Raw genomic sequence first — 18,255 nt, forward strand, 5'->3', positions numbered from 1 at the left:
GGGTTTCATGAGACCCTGGTCTCCCAGGTGCAAGTCCAGCACTCTAACCACTATGCCTGTGAGAAGGGGCTCTGTGGCAGAACACTTGCTTTGCATGCAGAAGGTCCCAGGTTTAATTCTTGGCATCCTCATCCTCGTCATTACATTTGCATCCCATCTTCCCTCCACAGAACTGAAGGTGCATACATGCTCCTCCCCTTCCCCATTTTATCCTCACAACGACCCTGTGAGGTAGGCAGGGAAGGAGTGGGGAGGAATCGCAGGACTCTAGCATGGAGTCACAGGATCTGATCCAAGCCGGTCACATCTTGGATTAGATTCTGGAATCCACTCAATCACTCCAGTCCTGTGCCTTCTCTGTCTGTTAACATCTCTCCCCATCTTAAAACCCTTTAGCAGCCGTTTTTCAGTCACTCCAAGGCATAAACCTCAGTTCCACACACCTGCAGTTGAGGACAGTCTGCAGACCATCCCAAGGGAAGTAAAAGAAAGTTGACTCTTCACAAACAGAACTAAGCCAGCGGTTTGTGTCCCCTTTGCACAGGTGGAAACCGATTTATCGAAGACACTGAGATGATGATCGGGAAGAAAAGCTGGTTGTTCTGGCTGTGGTGGAGAGCCTGCTGGTTTTTCATCACACCTTTCCTCCTCCTCGTAAGTAGCCAACTTTTAGCAAGAGATTTCAGTAGCTCTGAGGCTGGGGGGAGGTAGAGCTGGGCTTACAGGGAACCTCAGTGGGTCATTTTTTTTCCAGCCAAGCTTCCCCATATTTTCCCAAATCCAAGTCCCTCATCTCCACAGCTGACATCATATATGGTGTCAGGTATTGGGCAGGTGGCAACATGGCTGGATCAGCACCTTGCATGGTTGATTCCTGCAGAAAGCAGGATTAAACTCACATGCACATCTAGGAATGCTTTGGATGTGTGAGATGTCCGCCCCGCCCCCTGCAGGAAACTGCATTGCACACCCAAATCCTGAAGAATCTGGCTCACCAGCAGAAGCACAGAGAGGAGCTTAATACTACTTGCTCCCACTCCTTGTAATGCCATGACGTATAATATTGAAGATCTTTGTAGTCTTTTTGTGGGCTGCCCAGAAATATCCTGGCTGACTGGATAAGCTCCTGGGCTAGAGGGAGCAAAATATTTCCCTCACCCCAGCACTCCCATGAGATGCCTCTCTTGGGGGGGCCATGCGCTATCTTGGAATGGTTCTTAGGTACACAGAAGGAAACAAGCCACATTGATTTTAGGCTTGGCTGCACCACTGAAGACAATGACATTGACTCTCCTTGGCACTCTGCAAACATTAAGCATGAATAGGTGAAGGATGGGGCCATGCTCAGCCATGTTCAAATGCAGTGTGAAAACAGGCCAAGGTGAACTTCTCTCCCTGGTGCAGTTGCCAGACATCTAGGTCTGCTCTGAAGTCCCCAGGTTTGCCTGGTGCCTCTTCAGGTGTCAGGTGGAGAGCTTGAATCTCCAGGTGAGCAAGAGTGCCTTTAATAAAAAAAAAATATAGTAAGAAGACAGCGCAGGCTTCAGTCTGGCAGGAGCTGGCTGCAAATGATAGCACAAACACTTGGGGGGGTTGCCCTCCTCTGCTCCCCTCTTCCAATTAGCGTCCATCTCCAGGCCCACCTCATGACATTACCAGGGGCCACCAGCTCTACAGCTGTGGTTCAGTCTCAGATCCTGGCTTTCCCTTTTGGCCAGATTTTGAGGTTAGGAAACCAAGTCTTGAATGCTGGGCCTAAAACATGTCTGATCAGGTCTTGTTCAATGCTGCACATGCAGCTTAGTCTTGGCTGGTCTAAGTTTGACTCTCCTGTTTCTCTAACTTTTTTTTCAAACAGGCAATTTTGATTTGGTCTTTGGTCACATTTGAGCGCCCAACATTTGGCTCTGTGGAATACCCAGTTTGGGGAGCTGCTGTTGGTTGGTGCATGATCATGTTCTGCCTGATTTGGATTCCCATCATTGCCATTTACAAGATATCAAAAGCAAAAGGGAGCTTGTGGCAGGTGAGTGCTTTGAGGTATCATGAACTCTGCTCTGATGGGATAGTCGCCCTTCTCTGGGTCCCTTCAGATGTCCCTTAATTGTGCATTCGTGATGATTTGTGATCACAATGCTATTGAAGTGGTTAGACGCAATCCTGATACTGTTTGTGCCTGTAAAGATTTTGGGGCAGCTTCATTTCCCATCAGTGCATACCCTGTAACTTCCAGTTGAAATTCCCTAACTTTTCATACCACAAATGTTCTGGCAGGCGGGTGCCCTGCTTTTGTTCTGCTGTAGCCCCTCCAGACATCAATAATGTGATAGCATTGGAGAAACTTCACAGACCAAACTAAAGCAGATAAAACCAGCTATTACTGCACTTTTGTTATGTTAAGAAAATGTTGCAGTAAAACATCAGCCTGGAGGCACTCAGAGGCACTGAGTTCAGCCAGAGCTGAAACAATAGCAAATAATAATAATGCATATGTAAATTCCCATGAATGCTAGGACAATTTTGCTAAGCAATCTAAATCATTGGTTTATAAGCTTTCTACTTTCCGCAAAGACTTGCTGGCCAAGAAACCTTGCATAGGCAACAGCTCCAGGGGGCCCAAGGCTCTTTGCCCCCCCAATCTTTTTCTTTTTCTTGTTTGAGGGAGTTGGCCCCTCCCCCAATTGTTGAAGCCTAACATGAAGCCAGACGTGGAGCGACATCAGATTTTGTGTCAGCTCAATGTTCTTGGGAATATGGTGCCTCTGAACCCTTGCATGGTGGCTGCTCAGATTCCTGTCCCTTGGGGTCCTGAGTTTTCTTGTCACATATTGACACAGGCCATGTACCTTCCAGTCATTCTTCATAACATTAAGGACTAGAAACTTATGGACACTTCTCATAAGGAAATGGAGCAGGAGTGGTGAGGGATTTGGTCTGAGAAGAAGGGGCATGGTCTGGGGAGAATCCCAGGGGCTAGATAGAAAGGCCTGGGGAGAGGAGCCACATTCATTCCCCCACAAACCTGAGGTTCCATACTTCTGACCTAATCTGTTTGGAAGAGCTATCTAAACCAGAGGCTTTCACCTACACACCTTGCAGCAGGGAATTGCGCCAGGCCTCTTGTGTTTGCTACTAGGATGACACCTCTAGACTGAGCCTTCATTCCCCCTTTCTGGTTCTCCCCCTTCTAGCGCATTACTTTCTGCTGCAAGCCCCAGCCCAACTGGGGTCCCGCCCTAGAGCGCAATCGTGGAGAAAGATACCGCAACATGGTTGACACAGAGAAGGAGAAAGACATCGAAATCCCGACTGTGGATGCCTACGTACACAAGCCAGAGTGAAGTGGCCCGTTGGGAGTCAATTGGCACTCATGTGCAGCAGAGAGAGTGGGTTTTTTGGGTTTGTGTGAACGGGGTTTTTTTATATATAATGGAAGCCATATTATTTATTCTGAGAACTGTATATTGTGATAGATCAATGGACAGCAAGTCAACGGAGCGTGGAGGCAGGTTCTTCGTCGCTAACATGTACTGCCCTATTGACCTGCCCAGTTGCTAGATATAGTGAGGAAGACAGCATGTCTCCTGACCCCTTAGCTGGTGCTAAAACTGGTCCATGCTATGCATGGGGAGAGCTGGAAGAAGTTCCAGAGTTTAGTCCCTGTTCCCAGGGGAGGCTGTTACATAGGTCTTGCTAGGAGTGGGCTCCATTCCCTAACCCATCATGATCCATTCCTGTAACAACCCTGCAGAAATCCTCCCCGCCCGGAGTCTTAATCCTCCACTGAAAACGTGAGGGCAGCAGCCTTGCCCATCCTAACAGGCTTTGTGATAGGAATACACTTCCATGATGCTCAAAGGTGATTCAGTATCACACAAGTGCCTTACCTACAAGAAAGCATTGTTGAAGTCAGTGGGATGTAATCCCAAATAGATTAGTTTTTTGACAATTAGCTATTGTTTCTGTATTCCTGTTCCTGGAACTGTGTGTATGATACATCAGATCTATATCTGTATTTCTGCATCCAGGCATTCCAAATTTGGCACCACAGAAACCTGAGTGATGTGCACTTTTTATTTTATTTTGCATAATTTATTGTTTTTATCCTCTTGCAAAATAATGATGATGATGTTCAGATTTTCTTCTTGATGGATAAGCCAGGTGCTCTCCACCCCTCATGCAGTTGCTAAAGATCCAGCCAACTCTTTGGCTTTGCGGGATTTCAGCTGGTGTTTCTGCCACACCTTTAAGCATATTGTTACAGTCCCAGCAATATAGGCTAGCAGCTTGGTGTTTGGAGTTTGTTTTTCAAATGCAACACTTCAGAAGCTGGGTCCTGTGCCTAGTGCCATATTCTGTGCTTTGTGGCCTTGCTTAGTCTCAGAAAGCCCAGAGTGGCTGGCTGGCTAGCCCAAAGACCTGACTTTCACGATGCTTCTGTTCTGCCTGATCTTGTATTGAGCTAGTAATGGCTGCGATCTTCTCAAGAGGCTCTTCCTTTCATCCATCTTTATCCCCATTCTCTCCTGAATCTCTAATTTGTGAGTGTCTCTGGAGAGGGTCATTTTTCTTAAGGATGTTGACAAGTGAGTCAGCACTTGTTTTCTAGTTTTCTTCAAAAATGCCATTCTTTAAACCCTCAGGCAACCTGAGTTACAAAGGAACTTTCCCTGAAGCTCCTGCTATAAGCTTTATGGCATCGAATTTGTTTACTTCCAAAAGAGAAAAGTGGCTTTAAATATATATATATTATTTCAGAATGTTGTTGTTGTTGTTGTTGTTGTTGTTAGAAGATAACTCAACTGGTAGAGCCTGAGGCTCTTGATCTCATGGGTCCAAACCTTTGGTTGGGCAAAAGATTCCTGCCTTGCAGGGGGTTGGACTAGATGATCCTTGTTGTCCCTTCCAACTCTACAGTTCTGTGGTTCTATAATGGGATACAGCAAGATGTCCATAGCCTTGTCCCACTGAACACCTGGGAGGGGGAATGTCCAGCTCTCCAGATGTTGCTAGACAGCAATTCCCATCATCCCCAGCCACTGCCCATGCCAGAGAGCTACAGGTTCCCCATAACATCTAGAGGACACCAATTCTTCAGCCCTGGCCTATGCTCTGAAAGATAACAGCCTCTTTGGGCACAGGGTGGGGGAGCAAGAACACTCTTCCTTTGCCCTAAGTCATCTCAGTTGAAGAATGGAAGTGGAGTTGTTTTATCCTTCTAATGCAGAGTTTCCCAAACTTGGCTCTCCAGCAGTTTTTGCATTACAACTCCCACCATCCTTAGCTAGCATGGGATGGTGGGAATTGTAGTCCAAAAGCAGCTGGAGACCCAAGTTTGGGAAACACTGTTCTAATGGAAAGGTAGGCAACACAATGCACTCCAGATGTTGATAGACTCTTAATTCCCACCAGCCGCAAACAGCTTAGCCAGTGATGGAACTTGTAGTTCAACAACGTCAGGACAGGCAGCACTGGCTACTCTGGTTCTGATGGCAGCCACAAGGAGGGATCCCAGAAACAGGTCACATTCACAACATAAATTTAAAGCAGGTGCTGAGAATTGTTAGAAAACCTCTATTCAACTCACAGAGCAACAATTTCTAGAGTTCCCTGTGAAGAGGGATGGTTAAGCCTCTCTAGGAAGTGCAGCTCTGTGAGAGGAACAGGGGTCTCCTAATAACTCTCAGTGCCGTTAAAAAACTACAGCTCCCAGAATTCTTTTTTCTTTTTTGGGTGGGGGGGGGAGAGCCATAACCGTTTGAAGTGGTGTCATGGTGCTTTCAACTCATAGTGTGGATGTGGCCACCATTTGTCCCCAGATGTTTGATTCTGGGTGGGTGGGTGGTAGAAAAATGCCATTGCAATGTGGCAGGATGTTCCAGCTGCCGTACCAAGCGGTCACATGACCACTAGACCCACCTTCATTCCACGTTTCCTGTCAATTGTAGGCCAATGTCCTGGAAGTCTACTTTCACTGAAAAGAGTCCTTTAGCTGCCTTCACAGTCCATGACATAAAATAGGGCCAGGGCACTTTCTTTGCCAGGGACACCGAGCCTGTGGTGATAGGTGGGAAGCTCTGGGTTTCCCCCAGGTGTGTTTTTGTACTGCAAAAAAACATACAGTGGTGCCCCACAAGACGAATGCCTCGCAAGACGAAAAATCCGCTAGACGAAAGGGTTTTCCGTTTTGGAGGTGCTTCGCAAGACGAATTTCCCTATGGGCTTGCTTCGCAAGACGAAAATGTCTTGCGAGTTTTTCCGACTTTTTTTCCCTCCCCCCCCCCTTTTTCTAAGCTGCTTATCCGCTAAGCCGCTAAAAGCCGCTAAGCCGCTAATAGCGCTAAGCCGCTAATGGGCTTGCTTCGCAAGACGAAAAAACCGCTAGACGAAGAGACTCGCGGAACGGATTCTTTTCGTCTTGCGAGGCACCACTGTATTGTCTGTTTTGGGAAATGAACATGTTGCCATCTCAAAACCAATAAAATTTCTGTTTGTTTGTTTTTGACCTGCTTGACCCCTTTTCCCTTCACAGAGCTACAATTCTCAGAGTGGTTTAACAATCAGAATTGTACCTCTGGTAAACCCTACTACTCAAAAGTAAGCACTGTTTAGTGCAAAGAAACTACCTCCCAGGTAAATCCGCCCAGAAAGGAGAGAAAGTTGCAACTGGAAATGAACAGCAGTGACAACGACAACAAAAGAAAGGAGGAAAGGAAGGTTGAGGTTTAGTGGCTTGGACATGGCTGCAGATGGGTTGGGAGACAGGGGAAAGTGGGCTAACCACAAAACCAAGATTTGGCAAATACAGGTTGGCAGGCAAGTTGCCATGTAATCAGATCTGTGCTATTGCCTGCTAGTAGGAAGCTGGATTTTTGCCTTCCCAAAAACCAGCATATCAGCCAGTTTATAGAAATGTGATGTGGTTCATCCACACACAAAATATATGAAAAACAAGGCAGCTTTTAAGTTGGTATGGATAAGACCTCGGTTTGGAAATAGTTCCACAGGCACAGAAAGTTTTGACAAGCAAGTTGCAAGAGACATTGCTGTGCTGTGCATTCAAGACTTCGCCCTTAGAGGGCAGCCTCAGCTTATGCCATTGTTGGGTTTTTAGTTTGCAGCATTCCTAACAAGCAGTTCAAAAGAACTCACCCACTTCCTGCTGCCTGATTTCTGTCTGTTTGATTCAGCTGCAGGCCTGGCATAGCCCAACCATGAGGTGGGGTGAAGGAGCCACCTTGGGTGGCAAAAGCTCCCAAGGTGATGCACCTCACCTGCCCCCACTGGCCTTCTGCCACCAGCATCTGTGCTGATTTCCGGCAAGATATCACCAAGGTCTCCCAAGATGAGATTTCACTGAAACCTCAGCTGGATTTGCATGTGGTAGCAACAAGGTCAAATTGCAAATTCTTGGTGATTCAGAAGTGTCGTGAGGTACTTTAAAAAGGCCCATAACACAAACTGGCATGAAATTTGAATGCATTAATTTATATGTATACATGCCTCTGGACACACCCTGTAACCAAAGTGAAAAAAATACAATTACATTGGTACCTTGGGTTACAGACGTTTCAGGTTATAGACACTTCAGGTCACAGACTCTGCTAACCCAGAAATAGTACCTAGGTTAAGAACTCTGCTTCAGGGTGAGAACAGAAATCGTGTGGCAGCAGCAGCAGGAGGCCCCATTAGCTAAAGTGGTACCTCAGGTTAAGAACAGTTTCAGGTTAAGAACGGAGCTCCAGAAAAAAATTAAGTTCTTAACCCGAGGTACCACTATATGGTGTTTTTTAAAGGAGCAGGAAATAAGGAGATCGGGGTTGAGACTAGAGGCTTTGGCTCCCTAACAATGTACACCCTCACAAGGGATGCAGGTGGTGCTGTGGTCTAAACCATGGAGCTTCTTGGGCTTGCCGATCAGGTTGTCGGTTCGAATCCCCATGACGGGGTGAGCTCCCGTTGCTCTGTCCCAGCTCCTGCCAACCTAGCAGTACGAAAGCACGTCAAAGTGCAAATAGATATATAGGTACCGCTCTGGCGGGAAGGTAAACAGCATTCCCATGCACTCTGGTTTCCGTCATGGGGTTCTGCTGCACCAGAAGTGGTTTGGCCACACAACCCAGAAATCTGTCTGTGGACAGTTGCCGGCTCCCTCGGCCTGAACGCAAGATGAGCGCTGCAACCCCATAGTTGCCTTTGACTAGACTTAACAGTCCAGGGGTCCTTTCCTACCTTTATCTTTTACAATCTCACAATCCCCTGGGGTGATTATCCACATCAAGTGGGGGGGGGGTAGAACCAGTAGCAGAGGGCTTGGCTTGCCAGCTTAGGTCAAAATAGACCCAGTACCCTGTCTCTCAGCAGGTCAGACAGGGACAGCCATTGCTGTTTGTCCTCAACACATAGCAGTCCTAGGTAAAGTGCCTCTGAAGGTGGAGGTTTCCTTCTTAAGAACCACCACAGAGGCTCACTAATACACCAATCCCCTCTGCATCATAGAAGCTGCCTGCGCAGCTTCTCTACCCTCAAGGCCTCCCATTTATAACTCTGTGCAATGCCTGGCAGGCTTAAAAATGCTTCTCACGGTAGTAGCCCTGAGATATAACTTAAAGGGCCAAATATGAAAACGAAATTGCACAGTGTGAGCCTTTTATAAAGAAATGGAAAAGAGGCAACTGTGCTGTTTGGATCCACCTTCTTCTTTGGGAGTTTGTCCTGCAGGAGTTCCCATATGGGCTAGAGAATCTTCATCATCAGTGCACAAAGTGCTTTTGATGCTTACTGCTGGGTTATGCTGCCCTCTATGGGCTGGTTTTCAAGAAACACCCAGCTTCTACTCAACATGCACAAACATCTGCCAGAGCAATTGGCCTTGAGCAAATCCCCAAGCCTGCAGTGATGCCGTCCTGTTGCTTAGTTCAGCAACCTTGACAAGGGGAAAGAGAAGCGGGGGTGAAAGCTCAAGGTGTTCTGCTGCCTCCTTGTCCTTGTCGCCCCCGTTCTCAGCAAATGCATCCTCCTCGTAGTTTGCACGTGGTGCAATTTTATTGGCTCATATACATAATAATAAAAAGAACAACTTGGGAGAACAAAAAAGTGTTATCAAAAGTGGATACCATGGAGCGTCATTGCTCTTGCAAAATTGCAGCCATGCCAGGTGCATTTCATTGCAGGGCAAGCTGTTACCATGCCCAATTCTTACAACGTAAGTGGCACTGGGAACAAGATCAGTTATGTACTCCCCAGCTTTGCATAGGACTGCCCAGCTGTAATCGTGTTCCTCGACATTTCTCTGTTTGTTTGTTTGTTTGCTTGCTTGCTTGTTTAGTTAAGTTTCTACACTGCACCATCATAAAACACCTCTAAGCAGTTTACATTTCTCTCTAATAATGATAATAATTATAACTTTTTTATGTAGACCCCGTGTATCAGACTGGGTTGCCCCAGCTGCTCTGGGCAGCTTCCAACAGATATAAGAACACAATAAAACATTAAAAAAACCTTCTGCTCTGCTTTCAGATATCTTCTAAAAGTCAGGTAGTTGTTTATTTCCTTGACATCTGATGGGAGGGCGTTCCACAGGGAGGGTACCTGTTATGTACTGATGTTCTCACCCTGGGCCAGCAGGGGGATACTGTAGATAGTTTTCACTCAGGTCCACATATGCAAATAAGGGATTGAAAGTGACGTTCAATGATTGAATAGTTACAGAAAGTGTTACAGTTGCGTTGTAGTGGAGCTCTATATAAGCAGGCTGGCTGAACCCTTCAAATCATAGAATCATAGAATCATAGAATCATAGAATCATAGAGTTGGAAGAGACCACAAGGGCCATCGAGTCCAACCCCCTGCCAAGCAGGAAACACCATCAGAGCACTCCTGACATATGGTTGTCAAGCCTCTGCTTAAAGACCTCCAAAGAAGGAGACTCCACCACACTCCTGGGCAGCAAATTCCACTGTCAAACAGCTCTTACTGTCAGGAAGTTCTTCCTAATGTTTAGGTGGAATCTTCTTTCTTGTAGTTTGGAACCATTGCTCCGTGTCCGCTTCTCTGGAGCAGCAGAAAACAACCTTTCTCCCTCCTCTATGTGACATCCCTTTATATATTTGAACATGGCTATCATATCACCCCTTAACCTCCTCTTCTCCAGGCTAAACATGCCCAGCTCCCTTAGCCGTTCCTCATAAGGCATCGTTTCCAGGCTTTTGACCATTTTGGTTGCCCTCCTCTGGACACGTTCAGTTCAGTTCTGTTCTGGCCTGTGAATAAACAAGAGCTGTTTGAAGAATCGCTGTGTCGTCTGATATGTTCACCCACAACTTAACACTGGCGACAAGGATGGGATTGATGGACATCAGAGCACAGCCAGATGCGGCCACCCTCGGAGGTGAGCTGAATCACTGAGCTGAAACACCAAGCGAAATCACAATTCAGAGCTGACTGTTCTGGCTAGAGCACTGTGTTCCATCCATCGCCCTCCACGTTGGCATTGGAACCATGGCTTCACTTGTGCCTCTACCGCCGTTTGCCCCAGCCTCTGAATCATGGGACTCCTACCTCGCTCGGTTTGACTGCTACCTCCAAGCCAACGAGCTGACGGAAGTGTCAGAGGAGTGTAAAAGGTAAAGGTAAAGGTACCCCTGCCCGTACGGGCCAGTCTTGACAGACTCTGGGGTTGTGCGCCCATCTCACTTAAGAGGCCAGGGGCCAGCGCTGTCCGGAGACACTTCCGGGTCACGTGGCTAGCGTGACATCGCTGCTCTGGCGAGCCAGAGCCGCACACGGAAACGCCGTTTACCTTCCCGCTGGTAAGCGGTCCCTATTTATCTACTTGCACCCGGAGGTGCTTTCGAACTGCTAGGTTGGCAGGCGCTGGGACCGAGCAGCGGGAGCGCACCCCGCCGCAGGGATTCGAACCGCCGACCTTTCGATCGGCAAGCCCTAGGTGCTGAGGCTTTAACCCACAGCGCCACCTGCGTCCCTTTAACCTACAGCGCCACCTGCGTCACCTCCAAGCCAACGAGCTGACGGAAGTGTCAGAGGAGTGTAAGCAGGGCCTATTTCTCAGCCTCTGTGGGTCCAAGGTGTTTGAGACGGCCCAAGCATTAGTTGCACCTCAAGCAGTCCAGGCAGCGCCATGGGACACGATTCAAGAGAAGCTCCACAACCACTACGCGCCAAGATTGCTGCCCGCCAAGTGTTCTACCACCGGAACCAGGCAGAGGGGGAGTCAATTAACAACTACACCGCCACCCTCTGACAGGCCGCAATGCACTGTGAGTTCCAAGACTTAGACGATGCACTGATGGATCAAATCGTCTGCAGGATCTGGGACATCCGTCTGCAACGGTGTCTCCTCGCCAAGCCAGACCTAACACTGCAGAAAGCCATTGAGGAGGCCGTGGCCTCGGAAGCTGCCCAGGAGATCCGCAAGGCCAGCAGCCTGTGTCTTGCTAGGAAGCCAGTTCCAGTGCATCACAAAGAGGCCAGCAGTGATGAGGCATCCTCCAGTGAAGACGATGACGTGCACCAGACAAAGCGGGAGCGTGGGAAGTTCAAAAAGAAGTCCAAGGGCCAATTGGAATGTGCCAGCTGCAGAGGCAACCATTCCCATGCCAAGTGTCGATTTAGAGACGCCATCTGTTGGAAGTGTTCCAGAAGGGGCCACATCAACGCAGTCAAGGCTCTCCTTTCATAGGACAGTGTGCTAATACTGTACAGTGAAGCCAGGCCACTAGTCCTTGCCTTCGATGTCTCACCTTTTGGCATCGGTGCTGTCCTCAGTCACTGTTTTCCAGACGGAAGAGAAGCACCGCTCACCTACTTTTCCAGGACGCTATCTCCGACTGAACGGAATCACAGCCAGCTCAACAAGGAGGCACTGGCACTTGTGGCTGGAGTGAAGAGGTTCCATGAATACCTCTACGGCAGGACTTTCGACCTCATCACCAACCACAAGCCACTCCTGGGCCTCCTCGCCGGTGACTGACCAACTGATATGTTCACCCACAACTTAACAGGAGTGGAGATGCTCCTTCAGATATACAGGGTCAAGGCCATTTAGGGCTTTAAAGGTCAGCACCAACACTTTGAATTGTGCTCAGAAATGTACTGGGAGCCAGTGAAAATCCTTTAGGACTGGTGTTATATGGTCCCGGCAGCCACTCCCAGTCACCAGTCTAGCTGCTGCATTCTGGATTAGTGGTAGTTTTCGAATCACCTTCAAAGGTAGCCCCATGTGAAGAGCATGGCAGTAGTCCAAGTGGGAGATAACCAGGGCATGTACCACTCTGGCAAGCCAGTCGGCAGACAGGTAGGGTCTAAGCCTGCATACCAGACGGAGCTGGTAGACAGCTGTCCTAGACCTGTGGCTCCATGGACAGTTGTGAGTCCAAAATGACTTCCGGGCTATGCCCCTGGTGCTTCAGGGGCACAGTTACCCCATTCAGGACCAGGGAGTCCCCCCACCTGCCCCCCAGAGACAGTACTTAAGTCTTGTCAGGATTCAACCTGACCACCATCCATCTCTGTCAAGTTCCTTCTTTTTAAAACTGTCTCTGGCATTTGAATAATTGTATAAATTGGAAAAATAACTGATATTGTTATAATTTGGCTATTATTGAGGAAATAGTGGAAAACTAATCAAAACATCATCATCATCATCATCATCATCATCATCATCATTATTTCTCTTCCTTGACCTTCAGCATCCTGCTTACATCACCAAATGCTGTGGTCCAGCACAGGCAGAGGCTAGGGCAAAAACTGCCTTTAAAGCTACAGAACAGCAGAGCGGGGCCGGCTCTCCTCTTTGATAGAGTGTGCTCCCCCCCCCTGCCCTACACACACACACACACACACACACACACACACACACACAATCAGCAAGAGCTAGCTGCTGGAGGAAAGAGTTGAGTGCTTGCCCCTGTCCTGCTGCCCCCAGGTGTAATGGGGCATAACAGCAGCTCCCTTCATGCATTCTCCATGCAAAGGCTTGCCCACTTATACTAGGAAGTGGGGCCCTGCTGTACAAAAACCTATACAGATGAAGCATGGAAACCTGCATGTATATTGGGGAAGCAGGTAGAGCATCTGCTTTGCATGTAGAAGGAGGTCCCAGGGTCAATCTCGCTTCTCTGGGTAGGGCTAGGAGAAATGCCTAACTGAAACCACAGACAGCACCTGCCAGGCAGTGTAGACAATACTGATCTACAATGCTGATGGCCTAAATCAGTGCAAGTCAGTGACTTATAGGCTTCCACATATGTGGGAGTCCCAGAGCCTCACATAATCAGGAGTCAACATGCCAGCACTATGAGTTAGTGCATGCACAACTTTAGTCTAACCAATATGCAAGCACATTAGAATGGATGCTTGCAAAATAAATTTAAAAACCTAAAACAACAGTGTAATATTTTGTTGCCTATCCCACTAATATAGCCTCCTTTTCTAACTGAGCTTACTTGAAACCAGCCTTGGCCAACCTGGTGCCCTCCACATGTTGGAGGCAACAACTGGCTGGGGATGATTACAGCTGTAGCCCCAAACATAAAGGGCACCTGATTGCAAAGGCTGCCCATGGCAGTTCACAGGAAAACAGAAAGCTCCCAGACCACCCTAAAAGAACACAAAAAATCACAGGCAGAAAGAAAAGAAAATCCTCCAAACACATATCAAACATTATACAAATGACAGCAGAAACATCATACATTTAGATCAAAGATGTCATTGAATACTGTTCAGAAACAAGAACAAAAATCAGTTTGGCAAACACAAGTCCCTAAAGTGCACTGGGCCAGGCCTGTCTTATTGCCTCCTGAACAGCATCAAAAATGGAACTAAGCAGACTTTCTCCAGAACTTCATCTGCAGCACAAATGTAAAGCGCAGTCAGGCACATGCCAGACTTTGAAATTCCTTGAGATTCCCAAAACCTGAGAAGCAGGGGTGGGGGCCCACAGATGTCATGGGGACGGGTCCTGGGGATGTAATTAAACATCAGCATTAACCACAGTTTCAGGCATTCAAATAAAAACCACAAAGTGTAACAAATGAGAAAAAACATCACTGGTGGGAAATTAACATATTAGCTGAAGTGGGTGTTACCAGGTTCCGTTGAAGTGAGGGGATCATTTCTTCTCACATGTTTAGGAAACCTGGGTATGGAACATTTAATCTAGCCTACTGCCCAGAAAGGCTTGAGAGCTCTCAGGCCTGGCAGCTCACATACCATGCAACTGTCCCATTTTAAAAAGGACATCTCAGATTTACAGAAGCCACCCTGGCTTCTGATCACATTCCCAGATGTCCTGTTGTGGCTCCTGTGCTTTGGCCGTGCCAGAATACAGGACCAAAAGATGTGTGCTCTTGGGTTCCACATTCTGGCACGAGTCAGTTGACTCCCACCAGAGCATGGGACCAAAAGATGAGACCAAAAGATGCTCTCTCACCTTGTGCCCAAGCGTCACACACTCCTCTTCCTCCTTCCAGAAGTGGCACCGGCTTCCAGAAGTATGCTGTCTGGAAAGCCAAGTCGCAGTGGCTCTTGAAGGAGTGGTGGTGGGCAAAAGTGCATATGGGCCCACCAGCAGGATGGTGCAAGCGGGGATTTGGTGAGCCCCAAGGGAGGGAGGGAGGGAGGGAGTTGAGAACAGAGAAGGGGTGGGGCCTGAGAAGGGACATGGCGTCCATTGATTTGTCTCACTGGGATGTTGGAAGGTATGAGGTCATGTGAAAGGCTACTGTAGTGAGAGGGGAACCTAGCATAGTGACTTTAGATGGAGATGTTCATAAAGGACAGAGCTCAGACTGGTGCCCCTGAAGGCTGCAATTCTCAGCCCACATACTAAGGACCTGGAACTCACCTACATCAGGCAAAAAAACAGTGCTTTGAATACATTATAAACATGCAACACCAGATGGCGATGGAGAGCAAAAAAAATTCTTTGAGATTTCCCATAGCATTTTTTTTTCTTTTGTTATAACAATTTAATTTCTGTATTATTTATACTGTGTTTTTTTCCTGTGTGTAGATCCACCCCTGGTTTAACAGTCCATCCCTCTTCCAAGGGAACTCTGGGTATTGTATCCATGAGGAGAGTGGGGGCCTCATGACCGCTACTTATAGAAACTACCTAAACTTCACAGGTTTTTCACCTCATCACATCAGAAGCTGTGATCTGAAATTACCTTCCAGTCTATAGATTGCATTTTGAGATAAAACAAGAAAAAAATAAGAAGTTGATTTATAGAAGGCTATTATTCCATCTGATTCAGCATTGTCTACACTGACTGGCAACAACCAGGTTCTTCTATGGGAGTATTTCCAAGCCTTACCTGGAGATCTCAGGGCTTGGTCCTGGGACTTTTACATGCAAAGGGTGTGTTCTTGCCATTACCCAAACCTTTACACTCCATAGGCATAAGAGGGCCCTTTCGTCTTTTATAGCCTGCCTTATTTTCTACCTACTCATGTTTGCTGGGAGTTTTGCATCAACTTCATTGGAATTTCTCATGTGTATCATATTTGTCTAGGTACCTCAGCCCCTTTGAATCATGTTTGCTTTGACTTTGATTAAATGCAGTCTAAAGGATATCTACAAGATTAACCTTTCACTTCAAAATGCTCAATTAGTTTGATTCCAAACAAGCAGTTCATATTAATCAAGCGAGGAAGGCTGGCTTCTGCTAAACTGGAAAGTCACTGAGATTTTTAGGGTGTTCAAAAGGGGGGCATTCAGCACAAAACTTACATGGGGGTGGGGGTGGGGTGTTTTGTGTTGAGTATGTGCCACAGAAGTTCAGTCAAACATTTAGGCTCACCACAGGAAACAACAGCAAGGCAGATACAGCTTTTACACAGCAAACACGAGCACACACATTATATAAAAACACTATTTACAGTTGCTGCAAGAAGGTCTTCACTCTCTGAGTCTAGCTTGGGCTCTAGCTTACAAGGTTCTTGCTGGGGCAAAGTCCAATATCCCTCAGACAAGCCCTTCACAAAGTCTCCCACATTTTCACAGGATCTTTCCAAAAGTCTCCACATCTCCAACAGATTCTCAGTGAATCAGGTGAGTTAGGGACTTCCCTGTGCCCTGCGTGTGAAGACAGGCTCTGGCAGATTGAGCAGATGAGACCAGTCATAGGTCCAAAGGCCAAGAAGGCAGTTTCTGTGCATACGGAAGAGGAAAGTGAGGGAAGGATGGGGGTCTCCAACCTGGGAAGGTTGTGTGGTGTGAGGCGTGTGGTGGGTGCGGTCCACCCGGGTGTCATGACTGAGGGGGGGTGTGACAAAATGGCAGGCAAGTGGGTGACACACCTCGGTCCCAGTGTTCAGGGATGATGAGAATTGTAGTCCCCAAACAGCTGGAGGGCCAAGTTTGGCCATGCCTGTTTTAAAAGGTGTGGGTGGGGTAAGCAGATCTGGGGCTCTTCACTAAAGGCGGCGGGGGGGGGGGAGCTTTGTTCCTGCTGCAACTTCCCTGGGGAATTTAATATTGCGACAGGTGGTGGCACCTGTTCGCCGATAAACCTTGGCTTAACACCACCAAAGAAGCTTCCATCTTATTTAACTACCTTATCTGTGGTGATGCACAGGTATGCCTTTATAAAGGCTAGATTCAATGTTTTCCCATCAAATGTGTTGGGTAACAGACTCTCCAACGGACAGATCTCACTCCTCTGTGACTGTAAAAGTGGATCTAGAGAATCATTATATCATATAATCTGTTGTCCATTACATTCGGCTTCACGGTCCAAGTTTCTGGCCCCATATTTATTGAGAATTGCTGACAGACCTCAGGAAGCCCAAATAATATACTTATATTAAACGACGAAGACACAAGTAGATCACTTGCAGTCGCTAGATACCTGATTAATGTCTTATTTCAAAAGAGGAGAAATGGATCACTGTATGACTCTGACAGCTTAGCTAAACTTAAGAACCATCAATAAGTGCCAGAACTAAGACGCATATACCCCAAAATCTGAGGGATTTGAATTGCGGTTTACATAGAGGGAGCTTATTGTGTATAGTGTTTACTTAATTGAAGTAAAATTGGTTTTATATGGGTGTTTTAACTTGGAACTGTTTAAATGGTATTGTTTATGGATGAATTTTGATGTATTGTTTTAGATATGGGCCAATGGCCGTAATAAATCAAACTAACTAACTTCCCCGGGGATCATCTGACTTCCTGCAAATGTCGCCCCCCCTTCTAAAAAATAGAAACATTGCTGTTTCTTTTTTATAGCCACAAAGGTGAATCACACTCATATTCAACCAAAGTTCACTGGGCTAGGAGCCTTCTGTGACAAATCCCTCACCAGTATCATCCTTTTTCATTGCCAGGGTTGACATATTAAATATGTAAGTGGAAGATTGTAGGTCAGGCGCCAACTAACGCACACTCAGAATGGACCAACTGAACCGAGCAAACCTAAATAAGTCATCACAGTTCTTTTCAATGAGTCTGCTCTGAGTATGGCTAACACTGAATGCCACCTGTTGGCTTTTCTAGCAAGATGTGTAGCAATGAGAAATGGGAGTCACTGGGGGCATGAAGAGCAGGCATCAATATTTAAAGAGAAGTCACAGGGTGTAGTCCCCTCCATGTGATACCGCTGGACCATCCTGATTTAAGCAAGACATCCTGGAATTATGGAAGCCATACCTGGCTTCTGCTTGGATCCCAGAATATCCCATTCTTTGACATGAATCAACTGACATGAGTCAACTGGCTTGGACCAGAGCACCAGACCAAAAATCCCATTTGGATCACCCATATGTTGGAGGGTATGCTATATGCATGAACAAAGTCCCAGGGTCAAGCCCCTAACATCTCCACATAGTGCTGGCAATGACTCCTCCTCAACCCCTTGAAAGCCACTGCCGGCCACTGCAATACTGAGCTAGCCTGACTCAGTAGAAGCCAAGTTCCTCTGTTCCTAGTGTGCCAGGCTCCTTCCCACTTTCCCATCCTTGCATGGAGTCAAATGCTGGGTTAGCCCACTCCAACACAGGACTATAGAGTCAGACTTGAAGGACCCTTGGTGCAGGGAATCCTGAACAAGTGCACCTTCAAGAGATGGCTGGCTGCTTGGAGACCTGCAGTGTGGGAGAACCCACCCTACTTCATACGAACCCTCTGCCTTCTAGAAATGAAATTTTGATGAGCTAGCTCAGTTAGCAGAACATATGATTCTCAATCTCATGGGTTCAAGCCCCATGCTGGGCAAAAAAGATTCCTGC

The 18,255-nt window shown here is 47.2% G+C and overlaps 1 protein-coding gene across 2 annotated transcripts in view; it reads left to right on the top strand.

Moving 5' to 3' along the window:
* SLC6A14 (solute carrier family 6 member 14) overlaps nucleotides 1–4,760 on the top strand; it is a 54,132-nt gene extending 49,372 nt beyond the window's left edge. For both annotated transcript variants that reach the window (XM_079962792.1, XM_079962793.1), the window contains exons 12-14: nucleotides 545–654; nucleotides 1,859–2,026; nucleotides 3,192–4,760. In XM_079962792.1, the coding sequence (XP_079818918.1) occupies nucleotides 545–654; nucleotides 1,859–2,026; nucleotides 3,192–3,341 (428 nt within the window). In that variant the 3' untranslated portion in view covers nucleotides 3,342–4,760. The remainder of the gene's footprint in view (nucleotides 1–544; nucleotides 655–1,858; nucleotides 2,027–3,191) is intronic.
* Nucleotides 4,761–18,255: the final 13,495 nt, after the last annotated feature.

Source organism: Podarcis cretensis (assembly GCF_951804945.1).
Source record: "Podarcis cretensis genome assembly, chromosome: Z".
Lineage (NCBI taxonomy): Eukaryota > Metazoa > Chordata > Lepidosauria > Squamata > Lacertidae > Podarcis > Podarcis cretensis.